This window comes from Lynx canadensis, chromosome E2 (assembly GCF_007474595.2).
Source record: "Lynx canadensis isolate LIC74 chromosome E2, mLynCan4.pri.v2, whole genome shotgun sequence".
NCBI lineage: Eukaryota > Metazoa > Chordata > Mammalia > Carnivora > Felidae > Lynx > Lynx canadensis.
Window position 1 is genome coordinate 12,521,079 of NC_044317.1, and position 16,174 is coordinate 12,537,252.

General features: G+C 47.5%; 1 protein-coding gene across 1 annotated transcript in view; it reads left to right on the top strand.

Moving 5' to 3' along the window:
* The first annotated feature begins 2,322 nt into the window (after positions 1–2,322).
* Positions 2,323–16,174, top strand: part of FA2H (fatty acid 2-hydroxylase) — a 55,225-nt gene continuing 41,373 nt past the window's right edge. Inside the window, exon 1 of the mRNA XM_030299237.1 lies at positions 2,323–2,663. Coding sequence (XP_030155097.1) covers positions 2,394–2,663 — 270 coding nt within the window. The 5' untranslated portion in view covers positions 2,323–2,393. The remainder of the gene's footprint in view (positions 2,664–16,174) is intronic.

Consider the following 16,174-nt stretch of genomic DNA (forward strand, 5'->3'; position numbering starts at 1 on the left):
CCTAAGCCGAAGTTGGACACTCAACCGACTGAGCCACCCAGGCGCCCCCAACATGGATAAATCTTAAAATGATATTGAGTCAAACATGCAAGGCCACATAAAGTAAAATACAGTATCATGTGATTTTCATAAAACTCAAAACTAAGCTAATCTAAATAACATATTGTATAGGCATATACACAGATGTGATAAAATATTTTAAAATATTTTTTAAGTTCATTTATTTATTTTGACAGCGAGAGTGAGGAAGGGGCAGAGAGAGGGAGAGAGAGAGAATCCTAAGCAGGCTCCGCACTGTCAGCGCAGAGCCCTATGTGGGGCTCGAACTCACGAACCACAAGATCATGACCTGAATTGAAGTCAGACGGTTAACCGACTGAGCCACCTAGGTGCCCCAGACGTGATAAAAATATTAAAAATAAAAAGCAACGGAAGGATAAGCACAAAAGCCAGCACCGTGATTACCTCTTGGGGAGAGGCAGAGAGATGAAAGTTTTGGAGTACAGAGGTACGTGCAGGTGTTTTATAATGTCCCAGCTCCCGGGTTGGGAGGCAAATTCACTGAGTTGAATACATTCTTTTTGCTTTGAAATTTACATACACTCTTTTGTTTGCTTTCAGAATATTTTTAAAGATTAAAGAATTAAAAATAGCAAAATAATGTTTAGCCCACCATGCACACTATTTTTTTTTTCCACTGAAAATGTCCTGGAGATTATTCCCTATCAGTACATACAGATCTACCTGGTTCTTCCTAATGGCTACATAGCCTTTCACAGTGGGAATGCATCATCGGTTATTCAGTTAGTCCTCCATTATGATGAACACTGGGGTTGTTTCTAACCTGTAAGCAGTGTTGCAATTAATACTATTACATACACATCCTTATACAGTATATCTGTAAGGTCAAATTTCTATCATTGGAATTACTATGGTAAGTGTGTTACGATTCTGAGTAGATGCCTTAAACTACTTGGTCAACTTCAGGTGTTTAAGGCAATGGTGTAAAATGCAAATGGCGAAGTCCCGCAGACTGCTTTTGCACAGGCAAGGTATTTGGAACAGAAGAGGTGTGGAAATGGGGTGAGGGTGACTATGCATTCACCACTTGAGAAAAACATTTGTGACCTAAGGCCTCCAGGCCTGTTGGACAGCGGTTCCACCCAGGCTAAGCCCAACTCTTGCCTACTCCCTGAGGACGCACCAGGAGAGAAGTAGAAGGGAGAGAAGAAAGGGACAAGTGTCCTGAGCTTGGATGCCTCTACTGTTCGGGTGGCCCCTAAGGCCTCTGGGCCAGGCTTTCTCACAGGGCCAGCTGGGCACAGGTGCCCAGTCCCAGGAGAGCACAAAGGTGACCCTGAAAATAACTTCCTGAGAGAGACAGATGCTAGCTGGATTCTCTGTTCTCCCCTCAGGGTCCTCCTCCCTCTCCCCAGGACAAGATTAGAATGAGGCAGTCACTCTGGGTGCACGATTTATGTCTGTGCCCACAACACTTCACAATCAAGGTAAAGAATATTTTAACGCAGTGTTTTTAAAACTTTGAAATTAATGCAAAAAGTCCACGGTGAACACAATACCAGAAATTTAAATATTGAAGACAAGATCCAATCCTGCACTTAACCAGCTTGCTTCTCTCGCCTCACTAGCCCTGGTTCCAATAAAACTTTATTTACAAAAACATGATTTAAAAAACGATTCTATATTGTTGTGATAAAATATGCACAATGTAAAAGTTACCATCTTAATCATGTTTAAGTGTACAGTGGTATTAAATAGTACATTCACGTTGTTGTGAACATCTTTTAAATATTACGTTAAAATATTATATTGTGATTACCGGCTTCGAGGGCGTCCGAGCCCAGAGCCTCACTCGACTTACTCGAGTCCTCGCCCTGCCTCCCCCACTCCTCGCCCCCTCTAGGAGCCTGAGAATCGAAAGCTGCAAATTTCTCCCAAAAAGACAGCAGCGGAAGAGTTATTCCAGTAGCGATCACGCCACCGAGGATGTCCGTCCAGGCAGCCACCCGCGACAGGAAGAGTTGCTCCGCCTGCATCCGCCCGTCCCCTTCGGTCTCTTGCGACGGGACACACCTGGCCGGCGCGCCCTCTACCTGCCCGGGGCCACCTGCCTGCGCCCCCCTCCTCCCCCCGCAGCGGGTGGCCAGCCCCGCACGCGTCGCCCAAGCTTCCTGCGGGCCAATGGGGAAGAGGGCGCCTCCGGGCTCGAGCAGCGTCCGGCCGAGCGGCCAATAGGAGAGCGGCATGCAAATGAGCAGGTGCGGTGGCGGCCGGCCCGTCAAGGCGGCCGCGGCTCCGGGGATGTTAGAAGCAAGCTGGGCTGCCGCCGAGCAGAAGCCCGGGCTTCCAGCTGCGAGCTCCGCTCTCCCGCCATGGCCCCCGCTCCGCCCCCCGCCGCCTCCTTCTCACCCGCCGAGGTCCAGCGGCGCCTGGCGGCCGGCGACTGCTGGGTCCGCTGCGGGGCCCGCCTCTACGACCTCACTGGCTTCGTGCGGCACCACCCGGGGGGCGAGCAGCTGCTGCGGGCGCGGGCTGGAGAGGATGTTAGCGCCGACCTGGACGGGCCGCCGCACCGGCACTCGGCCAACGCGCGCCGCTGGCTCGAGCAGTACTACGTGGGCGAGCTGCAAGGAGACCCTCAGGTACAGCCCGGCCCGGGGTCGCACCCCTCGACTCGCCTTCCCCCCTCCCCCACTCTCCCCTCGCCGGCAAGCCAGGTTCACCTGCCCTCTAGGAGGACCCAAGGTGACAGCCTCCGCCCTCACCTTCGCTTCCCCCTTCTCTCCAGGTAACAGGTCACGACCGGTCCCCCTCACCAGGACTTGCCCTTGCTCTCCAGCATTTCCCCTGACCGGCTTCTATCTGCTCCCTCCTTCCTACTTGTTCCTTCTGCAGCCCCTGCCATCTGACAGTTTGGATCACCTTTTACCAGCCGCGCACACTCTCAATCTTTCCTTTCTTTCCTGTTCCCTTATCAGCCTCTCCCCCTTTGCATCCGTCCTTCACTTCTGTTGAATAATTGCTTCATCCTCACCTGTGCTCCCCTCCCCACCTCACCCTGCTCCTGCTTCCAAAAGTTACGGGTCCGTTACCCTTCTCAGCCAGTTTGGATTTCCTGGTGCTGCCCTATCGGGCACTAGGGCTTCCCTGGATCGCTAGAGGTTAGGGCAGTGTCCGGGGTGGACTATGTCCTTCCATCCCTCAGCATTGCTTGTCTTGCATGCGGGCATGGGGGTCCAAAAGATCGAAATGACAAGACTAAGCTAGTTTTTTAGAGGAGGGGGGATTAGCACCGTGAACAGCATGCTGCCATGCGGTGCAGCCTCATTACGGTAGTTAAACCTCCAACTGATCCTGGGGTAGATTTGTTATCCCTATTTTACGATGTGGAAACTGAGGCTCGAGCAGGCTCTGTAATTTGCCCAAAGTCAAAGAGCTAGTTAACGCCAAAGCCAAATGTACCTGGCTGCAAAATCGATTCCATCTCCATCCCAAGGATCTCGGGATATGGGAGATGGCCCCTATCCACAGGGCTGCAGGTAGGCCGAGCCAGAGGCAAACTGCCTCCTTGGGCCTTCCCCAGGTTCAGCTGTAGGACTGGTGACAGCGGGGCCGTCATGCTTGGGCATTACGCTGACAGCCCCTCCCTGCCTCTAGCTCTTGCTTTCAGGGTGGGCCCAGCAAATGCTTTTAGATCTTTGGATAAAAGGACTTGCCTCTCACTGTTCCTGGCGGCTCTGCACTGGACCACCTTGTTTAAAACTTCAGTCACTTCTTCACCCACTGGCTTGGTCCCTTGCTGGTTATCAGCATTGAGCTGGGTAGGCCTGGGGAGGCGCCAGTAATCAACACAAATACAGTCTTCGTAGAGCAAACAGGCTAATGAGGGAACATACTAACTGCATAGTAATTAATTACCTAGTGCTATCAGAATATGGATTTGGAGGTGAGAAGTTGAAGGAGAGCTTTCTTGAGAAAGTAACATTTGGACTGAGAGCTAACCATAAATAGGGTATTAGCCTGGTGACGTGTGGTGGGAAGAGCATTCCAGACAGAGGGAACAGCATGTGCCAAGAAGGCTTTGAAGGGTAAGGGCTCAGCAGTCAAGGGACAGAAATAAACCCAGTGTGGCCAGAGGCTGGTGGGCATGGAGAGAGAAGGGGGAGGAGGCCAGAGGTCAGCCAGGGCTACATCATGCAGGGCCTCCTAGGTTGTGGGCAGGATTTGGGACTTGATTCTAAGAAATGACAGAAAGCCAGGGAAGGGATTCAGGAAGGGGTGTGGTGTGGTCAGATTTGCATCTTTGGAAGATCGCCCTGGCTCCAGTGTCAAAAAGGAATGCAGGGAGCCCAAGTGGGTGTGAGGAGGCCAGGCAGGAGGCCACCGCGTGGACTGGGCAAGAGGAGAAGGCACGATGGTGGCTGTGACCAAGGGCAGAACGGGGTTGAATTGGAGAGATTTCATAGGTAAAGCACCAGGGCTCAGCGTTCTGCAATGGGAGCCCAGCTGAATCTTGGAAGTTGGCGTTTGGTGCCAGGTCCTGAATGGGCAGAGGTTTAGCCGTGGATACAACTGAAGGTGAGTACAGGAAATGAGAGGTTGGGACCAGAATACTAGAGACTTCCAGGCTTGTGATGGCTACTGGGAGCCACCCTCCAAACTCCCAACCCCCCCCCTTCCCCAACAGCTGCCCTAGATGGCCCCACCCCCCATGCTTTTGCTTTGCTTTGCCCTACCTCACCCTCAGGGAGGAGTCAGAGAAGACAGCGACCAAATTTGATTCCTACCCCTACACTCCCCTGTTACCCCAAGGGTCCCAATGTGGCCATGTTGCAGGCATCTTTATATCTGGGCCCCAGTCTGAGGATGTGGGAAAAAAACCTAAAAACTAATAACACACTTAAAAACCCATGGCTCAGTTTCCATAGTGTAGTGGTTGTCACGTTCGCATCACAAACCCATGGTCAAACTTGACCAGGAGCCGTACTTACCCCATACTGCAGTGGCCTGTCGGCTTCTGTCTGTAGATTTCTTTTTTTTTTTTTTTATAATTTTTTTTTCAACGTTTATTTATTTTGGGACAGAGAGAGACAGAGCATGAACGGGGGGGGCAGAGAGAGAGGGAGACACAGAATCAGAAACAGGCTCCAGGCTCTGAGCCATCAGCCCAGAGCCCGACGCGGGGCTCGAACCCACGGACCGCGAGATCGTGACCTGGCTGAAGTCGGACGCCCAACCGACTGCGCCACCCAGGCGCCCCTGTCTGTAGATTTCTATCCTGGAGACTAGTATAATGTTGTCTTTAAACTGAGGGAGAAAGGTAGTCAGAGGAGAAATCTGGAACGTACCTGTACCTGTACTGAGAGAAGCCCTCTTCTTAAAGCCTGAACGGAGACTTTCTGTTCTTTTTTCTGGCTAAGCCCTTCAAGCACCCCCTATATCACTTTCTTCACCTCCCTTCTCTCCTCCTGCCAGGCCATGGATGCTGACTTCTGTTGAGCTCAGAGCCTAGCTTCTGTAATGTGAGGACCAGGTGCGGTGATGGGAAAGGAAATGTCATGACCCAGCTGTTTGTTTGGAGTTCATTTCTGAATTGTGCCCCTTGGAGGGGTCCTTGAAGGAGAGTGTCCTGGGGCTCTGCTGTGAAATCTCCAGAGAGAAGTCCCGGTCCCTTTCATTTCCCCTGTTCCCCAATTTGCCACACAGCCCTTCACACACCCGTATGTACTCTGACACACACATTCACACTCACGCAAAGGCACACACACACACACACACACACACACACACACACACACACATAAAACAAGTCAAACTCGTTTGAGCCAACATACTGTGGGGATGAAACAAAGTCTGCTGTGGCCGTGGTCTTGGACTTGAGAAAGCTGAGCTGCCTGCCCTGAGCAAGTGACAGAGCTATGGCTGAGCAGAGAAGTCAGGCCCCCTTCTCCTCCTGGGCCCTCAGGGGCTAACAGGGTCAAGCTGCTCAGTCCAAGCTCAGATACAAGCAGTGCTCTTCCAACTGGAGCTCATGTTGTTAGTGGCACATGAGGTCCATTTACTGAGCTGCCACCAGCATTTAAAAGGAATAAATAGGAAAGGAAGGAACTTTGGGTTCAAATCTCCTCCCAAGATCATAGATACTGTGTTTCCCAGACTTGCATCATCCATGAATCACTGTCAAGTTTTTTTTTTCTGAATTCGTATACCCCTCGAAGTATTATATGTAATATTTAAGTAGACTCACTCTTTATTTTACCATTTACTCACCCTAAGCAATAATACCAGTGAAACCACAAGTTCTACATGCAATTTAAAATAGAGAGCTATTGGGGCGCCTGGGTGGCGCAGTCGGTTAGGTGTCCGACTTTGGCCAGGTCACCATCTCGCGGTCCGTGAGTTCGAGCCCCGCGTCGGGCTCTGGGCTGATGGCTCAGAGCCTGGAGCCTGTTTCTGATTCTGTGTCTCCCTCTCTCTCTGCCCCTCCCCCGTTCATGCTCTGTCTCTCTCTGTCCCAAAAATAAATAAAAACGTTGAAAAAATAAAATAAAATAAAATAGAGAGCTATTAAGGTAGGAAAGGCTCATCCCTTGTATTCCCTAAAACCATCTTGGGTACCATCAGTGGAGTGGATATCATACTTCGGAAAACATCCAAAGAATAGCTTCTCCTTTTTTAAAAAAAATTAATTAATTTATTTTGAGAGACAACAGGGGAAGGGAGAGGGGAAAGAGAATCCCAAGCAGGTTCCGTGCTGTCAGCGCAGAGCCCAACTCAGGACTCGATTTCACAAACCATGAGATCATGACCTGAGCCGAAATCAAGAGTCAGATGTTTAACAGACTGAGCCACCGAGGCACCTGGGGTTCTGTGGGTCATTTTCTGGGACTGGTGAAAGAGATGAATTTGTGTGTAAAGTATATACATGGTTGTGCCTTTTTCTCGTGAGAGAGCTACAGCTTTTATGATAGTCCAGCCAGGGTCCTCCCCTCCCTCTGAACCTGCCGTCAAGAGGCTAATAACTGGGAAAGGGTGGTTCCTACCTCCCCATCTTACACACACGGATGCCCCAGCCACTGTTGTCAGGTAACCCGGATGTCTGAGCATCTCTGGGTGCCGTGTCCTAATGCCACAGGGTGCACCCATCTCTGAGCGGCTGAGAAGTCTTCGGACTCTGCCTTGTGTGGTTCTGCCAGCCTTTGGAGGCTGGCCACTCAGAGCTCCAGGGCTTGAGTAACTCACTGGGTAGGATATCTGAGTGCAGGAGGACTCAGAGTTCCCACCCCGCCGCCGAAACTGCCCTTGTCGAGGTCATGGGGACCTTCGCCTCACTAAAGCCGGTCACCAGTTTGCACCTTGCCTCACCTGGCCTGGCAGCAGCTTTTGATGTGGTCACCAATTTCCTTCCTTGACACGCTTTCTTCATGGGCTTCCCGAGACCACACCCTTTCGTTTTCCACTATCATTTCCTGTGGTTGCTGTAACAAATTGCCATAAACTCCGTGACTTAAAGCAACACGAATGTATTCTGTCACAGTTCTAGAGTTCAGAAGTCAAAAATAAGTCAGTAGGGCAGACTTCCTTCTGAAGGTTCGAGGGAAGAATCCATTTTCTTACCTTTCCCAGCTTTTAGAAGCTGCTGGTATTCCCTGGCTCGTGGCCCCCTCCCAGCAATTGCATTGCCCCAACCTTTGTTCTCATGTCTCTTCTCTGACTCTCGTGCCTCCATATTTTACTTCTAAGGACCCTTGTGATCACACTAAGCCCACCAGAATCATCCAGAAAACCTCCCCATCTCAGGGTCCTAAATTTAATCATATCTGTGAAGTCCCTTTTGCCACGTAAGGTAACATATCCACGGGTTCCAGGTATTGGGACACAGACTGGGGAGGGGGGTTACTCTACCTACCTCGCCACCTGTACCCCCCTCCCTGGTTGTTACTTCTCAGTCTCCGTTGCTCATTTCTCTTGCTCCTCATTTCAAAGAAACATTTGCAAAGTTGAAACGGAATCATACAACGTGCCCTCTGCTGGATGGCTGCTTCCCCTCGACACTATGTCACGGGAGATTATCTGTGTTTTCCTTCCTCTGAACAGCAACTATCCCCATTCTGTCCTGGAGAATCCAGGGCCGTAGAAGGGGGGGAAACGGGGACTAACTAGAAGGACAGAGCGGATGGCTTGCACAGACCACACACTGATCCGCATGAATTTCCTGGTCTTCCTTCCAGGATGTCTCCCCACGACTCCCCTACTTTGGCCAGAGCCCCGCTCTGCTCATTCTTACAGCAAAATCTCCCAGGCAGGTCTCTCCCTGCCAGTACTCCCTACACCCTACCGCCTGGGACCTTTTCATGTTACAGCAGGATTCCTAAGCCCTCGAGGGCTCCTCACTGCCACCCGGTTTAAGTCCGGTTCCAATGCTGCTGCTTCCACAGAGCTCCCCGCACTTTGCCCATACCTGTGTTACAGTGCTCATGATGTTCTTCCTCATTTACTGTATTTTCACTATGTGTCTTATCTCCTCAACTAAACTATATACCCCCATCCCCAGAACTGGACTCGTCTGATTCATCTGGGTTTCTTTAGGACACAGTAGCACACTGACGAATGCCAACAGAAACTAATCAATGTTTGAATAAATGAATGACTGCGCTGCTTGGAAAACTGAGGCATGTGCACTATTGAAAAGGAAAGCGGGTGGTGGGGGCGGGGAGGTGGGGGCGGCGCCTGGGTGACTCAGTCGGTCGACTTTCTGACTCTTGATCTGGGCTCAGGTCATGCATGATTGCGCGGTTCGTGGGCTTGAGCCCCGCATTGGGCTCCATGCTGACAGCATGGCACCTGCTTGAGATTCTCTCTCTCCCTCTCTCTCTGCCCCTCCCCCACTTGTGCATGCTCGTTCTCTCTCTCTCTCTCTCTCTTCTCTCTCTCTCCTCTCTCTCTCTCAAACTAAATAAACTAAAAAAGAAAATGAAAATGAAAGGAAAGTGGTAATATTAGCACACACAAGATACTTCAAGAATTACAAAGTTAAGTCTCTTTCCAGTTCCTCTTTTTGGCTAAAAGAGTTGGGAGTTTGATGGGAAGGATGGAGGGCTATCAAGTGAATCACTCATTTCTGCCTTCGCCCTCAGTTATTCTCAGCCAGAGAGAGTTGACAAAATGTCTTCCGTACCAGGCTACTGCCATTCACCCATGCCCATGAGTCTGCCTACAAGACATGAAGTGAACCATAGACAATGCCAGTCAAGGGGCGCCTGGGTGGCTCAGTCGGTTAAGCATCTGACTCTTAATTTCAGCTCAGGTCATGATCCCGTGGTTTGTGAGTTCATGCCCCACCTGGGGCTCTGCACTGACGGTGCAGAGCCTGCTTGGGATTCTTTCTCTCTCCCTCTCTCTCTGCCCCTCCCCTGCTCACTCTCCCTCTCTCTCAAAAATGAATAAATAAACTTTAAAAAAAAAGAAAAAAGAAAAGAAAATGTCAGTCAAAAGCCTCCTTTGCTGTCAAGGCTGTGACCAGCCCCATGTGGCTGTAAGTGCCTGTACGACGTGCTCAGGCAGGACCTGGGCTGCCTGGATTTCCAGTTCCGTTTACTCTTTCCTGTGTCTTGTCATGCAAATCTCTCTAAAGTGTGTGTCTCGGAACAGTAGTTCCCAATCTTCTCTAATCGCCACTCATCTTGCACGATATGATGTATAAACCTCGGATTCAAGATTTTTTGTTGTAAAGCATAATTCTCCAAATACTTTGTTTTCTTGTCTTGATTGTATATTGCAAAATATTTAAATACTGGTACCAGATAATCAATTTGGGGGGATTTAAAGTATTTGAACTGTGATTCCTATAGATACATCGTAAAGTCCTGTCATAGGAAAACTAGTAGCCAGAAATTCCGTTGATAAAGAACATGTGACTACACACATAGACTAAACCATGCAATCTACAACAAACTTGACTGATAATTACCAACATGAAGTAGTCTTAATTTCTCCTTTAAAGGGAACAGAATTTCAAAGGAGTAGAGTTCTGGTTCTCTACATTTTTTCTGTGCCCATTAGAACCTTCTCAACATTGCTTAGCATTGCATGATGCTCAGATTTCCCCCTGGAAAGTGGAATCAGGGTTTTTAGGGATCTCTAGTAATGGCTAGTTTTAGTTTTATAAGTTCCAGATGTTAATGGTCCATAATAACCCACTTAGTTCCTAAGATCTAGTCCTTAGTCTTATATCATAATGAAAGTCTATGAAACGGGCATCGTTTATCCACAAGGATGAAAGATAGACCTCCAATCTTTAAGTCAATTCAAGGCCCCCACTGTGAGACTGACTGCTATGGAGGAATATTAAGGGTCACTTATATGGGGCTGAATCAAGACTCTGTGATCCTGTACACCACCCCCCACAGGCCAGCAAAAGATCAGACTAACCTGATTTAGTGGTTATCCCAGCAAGACCCATTGGCCTGCCAAGTGTAATGGCTTTTGCAGGTTGGAAAACAGGGTGTCATAAAAAATTCAGTTGTTCCTTAGACCTACATGGGAAAGTCTTTGACTCCTAGGAAGGAAGGTCACTTGAAATGAATCTACTTTTTTTTTTTTTAATGTTTATTTTTGAGAGAGAGAGAGAGAGAGAAGAGTGCAAGCAGGGGAGGTGCAGAGAGAGAGGGAGACACAGAATCTGAAGCAGGCTCCAGGCTCCGAGCAATCAGCACAGAGCCCATCACAGAGCTCAAACCCACGAACAGTGAGATCATGACCTGAGCCGAAGTTGGATGCTTAACCGACTGAGCCACCCAGACACCCCAAAATGAATCTACTTTAAATGAAGACCAAACTTTCATAGAAAACAGAGCAGGGGTTTGGGAGAGGGGAAGCGATTCTTTTTTTAAAATGAAACGGAAGGGGTGCCTGGCTGGCTCAGTTGGTAGAGCGTGCAACTCTTGGTCTCGGGGTCATGAGTTTGAGCCCCACATTGGGTGTGGAGATTACTTTTTTAAAAAGGAAAAATCTAATAACAATTAAAAAATAAAAATGAAACTGAAAATTGTTTTAGTTTATTTTAACCTGACAGCAAAATTAAGATTGCATTCATGGGCAGGTCCTTTAATTGAGCAAATACCGAATCAAGCGGTGTGTTTTTTGTGCACATGTGTGGTTTTTCTGACAAAACTGTATGAAAGTGATAGTGGGACATTCCAAACTTCACATTGACTGTTCACAGCATGATCGTAAAGAGAGTCATTTTAGCTAGAGTATTTAAGAGCTGAGGATCTTTCTTTTTTTTTTTTTTTTAATTTTTTTTTTAATGTTTATTTATTTTTGAGACAGAGAGAGACAGAGCATGAACGGGGGAGGGGCAGAGAGAAAGGGAGACACAGAATAGGAAGCAGGCTCCAGGCTCTGAGCCATCAGCCCAGAGCCCGACGCGGGGCTCGAACTCACAAACCATGAGATCGTGACCTGAGCTGAAGTCGGACGCTCAACCGACTGAGCCACCCAGGCGCCCCCTGAGGATCTTTCTTGATCCTGTGATAAACAGGTCATTCATTCATTCTCTTTTGAAGAGCCTCGTCCTTTGTGGGTTACCTGTGTTTCAGCGTTAAACAGCCCAACTTTGCCAAATCCTTATTTTGCAGTAGAATTGTGAGCAAAACAGTTTTCTTCAGTTTCACTGACTTCATTAAACTCTTTGTATTTTGGCATTAATTTTTTTTAATTTTTTTCATTTTTACCATTTATTTATTTTTGAGAGACAGAGAGACAGAGCATGAGCAGGGGAGGGGCAGAGAGAGGGAGACATAGAGTCTGAAGCAGGCTCCAGGCTCTGAGCTGTCAGCACAGAGCCCAATGCGGGACTTGAACTCACAAACTGCGAGATCATGACCTGAGCTGAAGTCAGACACTTAACTAACTGAGCCACCCAGGCGCCCCTTGGCATTGATTTTCAATTTCACTTTGCAGTGAGCTTGCATTTCGTTACACTGTATATTGTCAGATAGCAACCCCAACCATCACTTTGCCTAGGTAGACTGGGGATTTGGGGGAGGCGGTGGTCAATCTGAGCAGGAATCAAATTCACAAATGGTCAGTTGACTTGTGAATAGCTGTACGTTCAGAGGATTTTTGCCATTCTTTGCAACTTGGATGTTCAGAGACTCAGATAAAGAACACTTGGATAATAACGATGCCTCTAGGACTAATAGTAACACATCCAAATTTGTATAGCGATTTACATTTTTCTAGATATTTCTCATAGATTTCTAGTTGAACCCTCAAGGTAGGTGGGGCAGATATCCATTCTCCCATTTCATAGATGAGAGACCTATAGTTCTGAGAGATCCCGCAATGTGGCTGGTCTCTAGGTGCCCAGTATTTCCAGTGCATACACATTAGGGACAAATTTTAGGCATGAGATTAAACCAAGGGGCATCTTTTTCTTACTGATTGATAATCACTCCTTACATGTAAAGGATATTAACCACTTCCCATCATATGTATTACTATATTTCCTTCAGTTATTTGTCTTTTGACTTGTCTAATGTTTTTTTCTCTATTTAAATCTTTAAAATTAAACCTTTAAAACATAAAACATTGTCTTATCATTCTTAGAAAGGACACCTCTACTTTATGATTTTGTAGTTGCCTAAATTTATTATCTACCTGAAATTTTTTTGATATCAGGAAAAAAATAGAGATTATTTTAGGTTTATATTTTTCAGATGACCAGCCGGTTATCCCAATAGATTTATGAAATAGTTGTTTTTCCCACTGGCTGAAAAAACACCTTTATCACACATCAACCATTCACAGATATACTTCGGTCCATGTGGGGGCTTTATTCTGTTCCAATGAAATCATTCGTTTTTCTTTAGGTTTTAACCATTAGGGTTTCCTCCCTCCACCGCCTTCCTTCTGTTCCATTCCAGCCAGGATTTTGCTGTCACATGTTCCACCAGAGAAAGCAAAGGGCAGGACAGGGGCTGAGCATCATTTCTGGGCCATGTTGCTGGTGCTGGGGAAACAGTCTGACTTTCAGGGGCTGGGGCTGCCTGGCATGCCCTGGACCCTGAGGTCGTGTGGCGAGAGCCCGGAGGGAGTTCAAGGAAGCTCACGCAGGCGACAGGCCCCAGGCACCAATACTGGAAGGGAGGGAGGCGTCCAAAGTGGGTGTCCAAGCGGTCATGGAATGGTAGCGATTTCAGCGGGGAATGCAGGGGCGGGGAGGGGTGTGGTGAAAGCAGCATTGCCGCTGGAGCTCTGCACACGGATGGGTCCTGTGTGCCCACCCTCAGTGTGTCCGCAGCCCGTGGCCGGAGGCTGGAAGAGCAGTGAAACAGCTGTATTTGCTAACAGGGAACCTGGTGTCTTTCTTGCAAAGCGCCGTAAATCTCCAACTCTTGTCCCTCCGGCCAAGGGACATGGATGCTTTTGCCCCCACCTTCCTTCATCAAGATCAAGTGAGAAGCTTATTAAAAAAAGATTCCTGGGTCTTTCTGGACTGATGGAAATGTCCTGCATCTTGACTTGGACATTGGCTGCCAGGAGGCATGTAATTGTCAAAACTTATCAAACTACACGCTGAAGATCAGTAGTTTTTTTGTTGTTTCGTTTTGTTTTGTTTTTGTTTTTACTCTATGAGAATTAGACCCAATTTTTTTAAAGGGAAGTAAATAAATTTAATACTTATTTAGTAACTCACTCCTGTAGATACGACCTCATGATGACAAAAGCTAGTGTTGGTACATACAAAGCTTTAAAGATTGCTTTTACAATAAGACCCTGTGGAATGTAAATGGTAGGACTTTAGGTAGTGGAGATACTACTCGGTGTTCACGGGAGATTCTTTCAGCTGGACTGCAGTTTAAAATGTTTCATTAAGAAAACATTGGAGGGGCGCCTGGGTGGCGCAGTCGGTTAAGCGTCCGACTTCCGCTCAGGTCATGATCTCGCGGTCCGTGAGTTCGAGCCCCACGTTGGGCTCTGTGCTGACAGCCCGGAGCCTGGAGCCTGTTTCGGATTCTGTGTCTCCCTCTCTCTCTGCCCCTCCCCCGTTCATGCTCTCTCTCTCTCTCTCTCTCTCTCTCTCTCTCTGTCTCAAAAATAAATAAACGTTAAAAAAAAAAATTAAAAAAAAAAAAAAGAAAACATTGGAAAAAATACTAAGTAGTTACATTGTAGACATCACACAGAGAAAACTTCTTAAAGGAACAGTGGAAAACTAAAAGAAAAATCCACAGCACATGCACATTTAAGAGCAACAAAACATTACATTTCTAGTAATATTGTATTGCTTTCTCAAGAAGCTGTAACAAAGTACCACAAACTAGGTGGCTTAAAAGGAGACATTAATCATCTCACAGTTCTAGAGACTAGCAGTCTGACTTCAAGGTATGGGCAGAGTCGTTTCCTCCTGGAGGCTCTGAAGGAGAATCTGTTCCTTGCCCCTTTCCTGGCTTCTGGTGGGGCGGGCATGTCTTGGCTTGTAGATTATACCACTCCAATTTCTGCCTCCATCCTCACAAACGCGTCCTTGCCTGTATCTCTGTGTCTGCATCTCCAAATTTCCCCACTTCTTTTGAGGACACCAGTCATATTGGACTCACAGCCCCCTTTAATCCAGTAGGACCTTAAATTAACTGCATGACGGCTGCAGGTACCCTCTTTCCAAATAAAGTCGCATTCACAGGTTCTAGGTAAACATGAATTTGGTTGGGGGTGGGGGGGTGGGGGCGGGGGACACCATTCCACCCGGTACAGATGTCACTAAACAACTCTACCACTCGAACAACCTAGATGGAAGCAAGTGTGGTATGCACTACAGAACTGTGTTAGATTTCAGGAAAATTACTCTAGTAGCAACAGAGGTCCAAAGATTGAAGACTTGGATGACAAGTTTGATGTTTCATTTGAATGAAAAAACATGCATGTAAACTAACTCAAAGATTTACTTAGCATAGTATATTATAATATGTAATTATTATATGTGATATAATTATTATTATTATATATAATATAATAGTATATATACTATATATACTATATATAGTATATATATAATATATAATATAATATAATAGTATATTATAATATGTAATTATTATATGTAATATAATATATATATTATATATATATTTTTTTTCTCCTGGGGGGCACCCCTCAAATCTATAAAATTAAAATCTCTGGAAGCGAGATTCCAGAAATCCGTATTTTTAACAAATACTGTGTGTGGCTCAGAAGCACTGGAAAGTTTGCAGCCCACTGCCCTAGAAGGCTCAGGGCAGAGGGAAAATAGGGATGGAAAACTGGGAACATGAAAGTTTCTCGGTGGGCAGGTCTCTTGGGAGTCCTAAAGAATCGGCATCCCCAGGCTCCTGGTGTGGGGCTTGTCACAGAGCAGTTGTGCAGACAGACCACCCTCTCACCCACCCATCCAGAAAGAGGAGGAGGCTGGGGTCTGCAGTCCAAGACCTGTGCCCTGGCTGTGTGATGCTGTGTGACTCACGCAAACGCTCGTGGCCTCGGTTCCCTTATTCCCTGCGTCCCTACCAGATTTTTGTGGCCACAGTGAAATCACGTGAGATCTGTAAGACAGAAACATGTAGATTAAACCAAAACAGGGTGATAATAAGCCCCTTCGGCCCCAGCTTCTGCCAAGAAAAGGTAGATTTCTCTTAGGCGGCAAGAGATAGATGTTTTCAGAACCCGAGTTGCTACGTAGCTCAGATCCTCTTGGGCAAAGCCATGCACCCCCCAGAGGAGCTGGAGATTGGTGACATCCTAATCTCCCAGTGTGGCCCCTTCCCCCAGCTAGGGCCTGTGGGGTCTGTTCCGACCTGCTGCCCTCATTCTATCTTCACCTGGACAAGTGAACTGGGCCGAGGAACTGACCACGGTTAGGACGGGATGTCTCCAAAGATGAGGCTGGCAAAAGCCTCAAGTGGCCCCGGGGACCTTCAGGCCTGCCTTCCTCTGCCTACCATTCCTTTCCCTGTTCAGGCACAAACATAGATGACGTCTCCTCATGCTCAGACTGAGTTCAGTGCTGAGGATAAAAAGACAACTGATGACTGCCTTCATGGGGTATACCTGCCAGTGGAGGGCAGGAGACAGATAGGACAGTTAGAGGTGGTGACAAGAGCTACAACAGAAT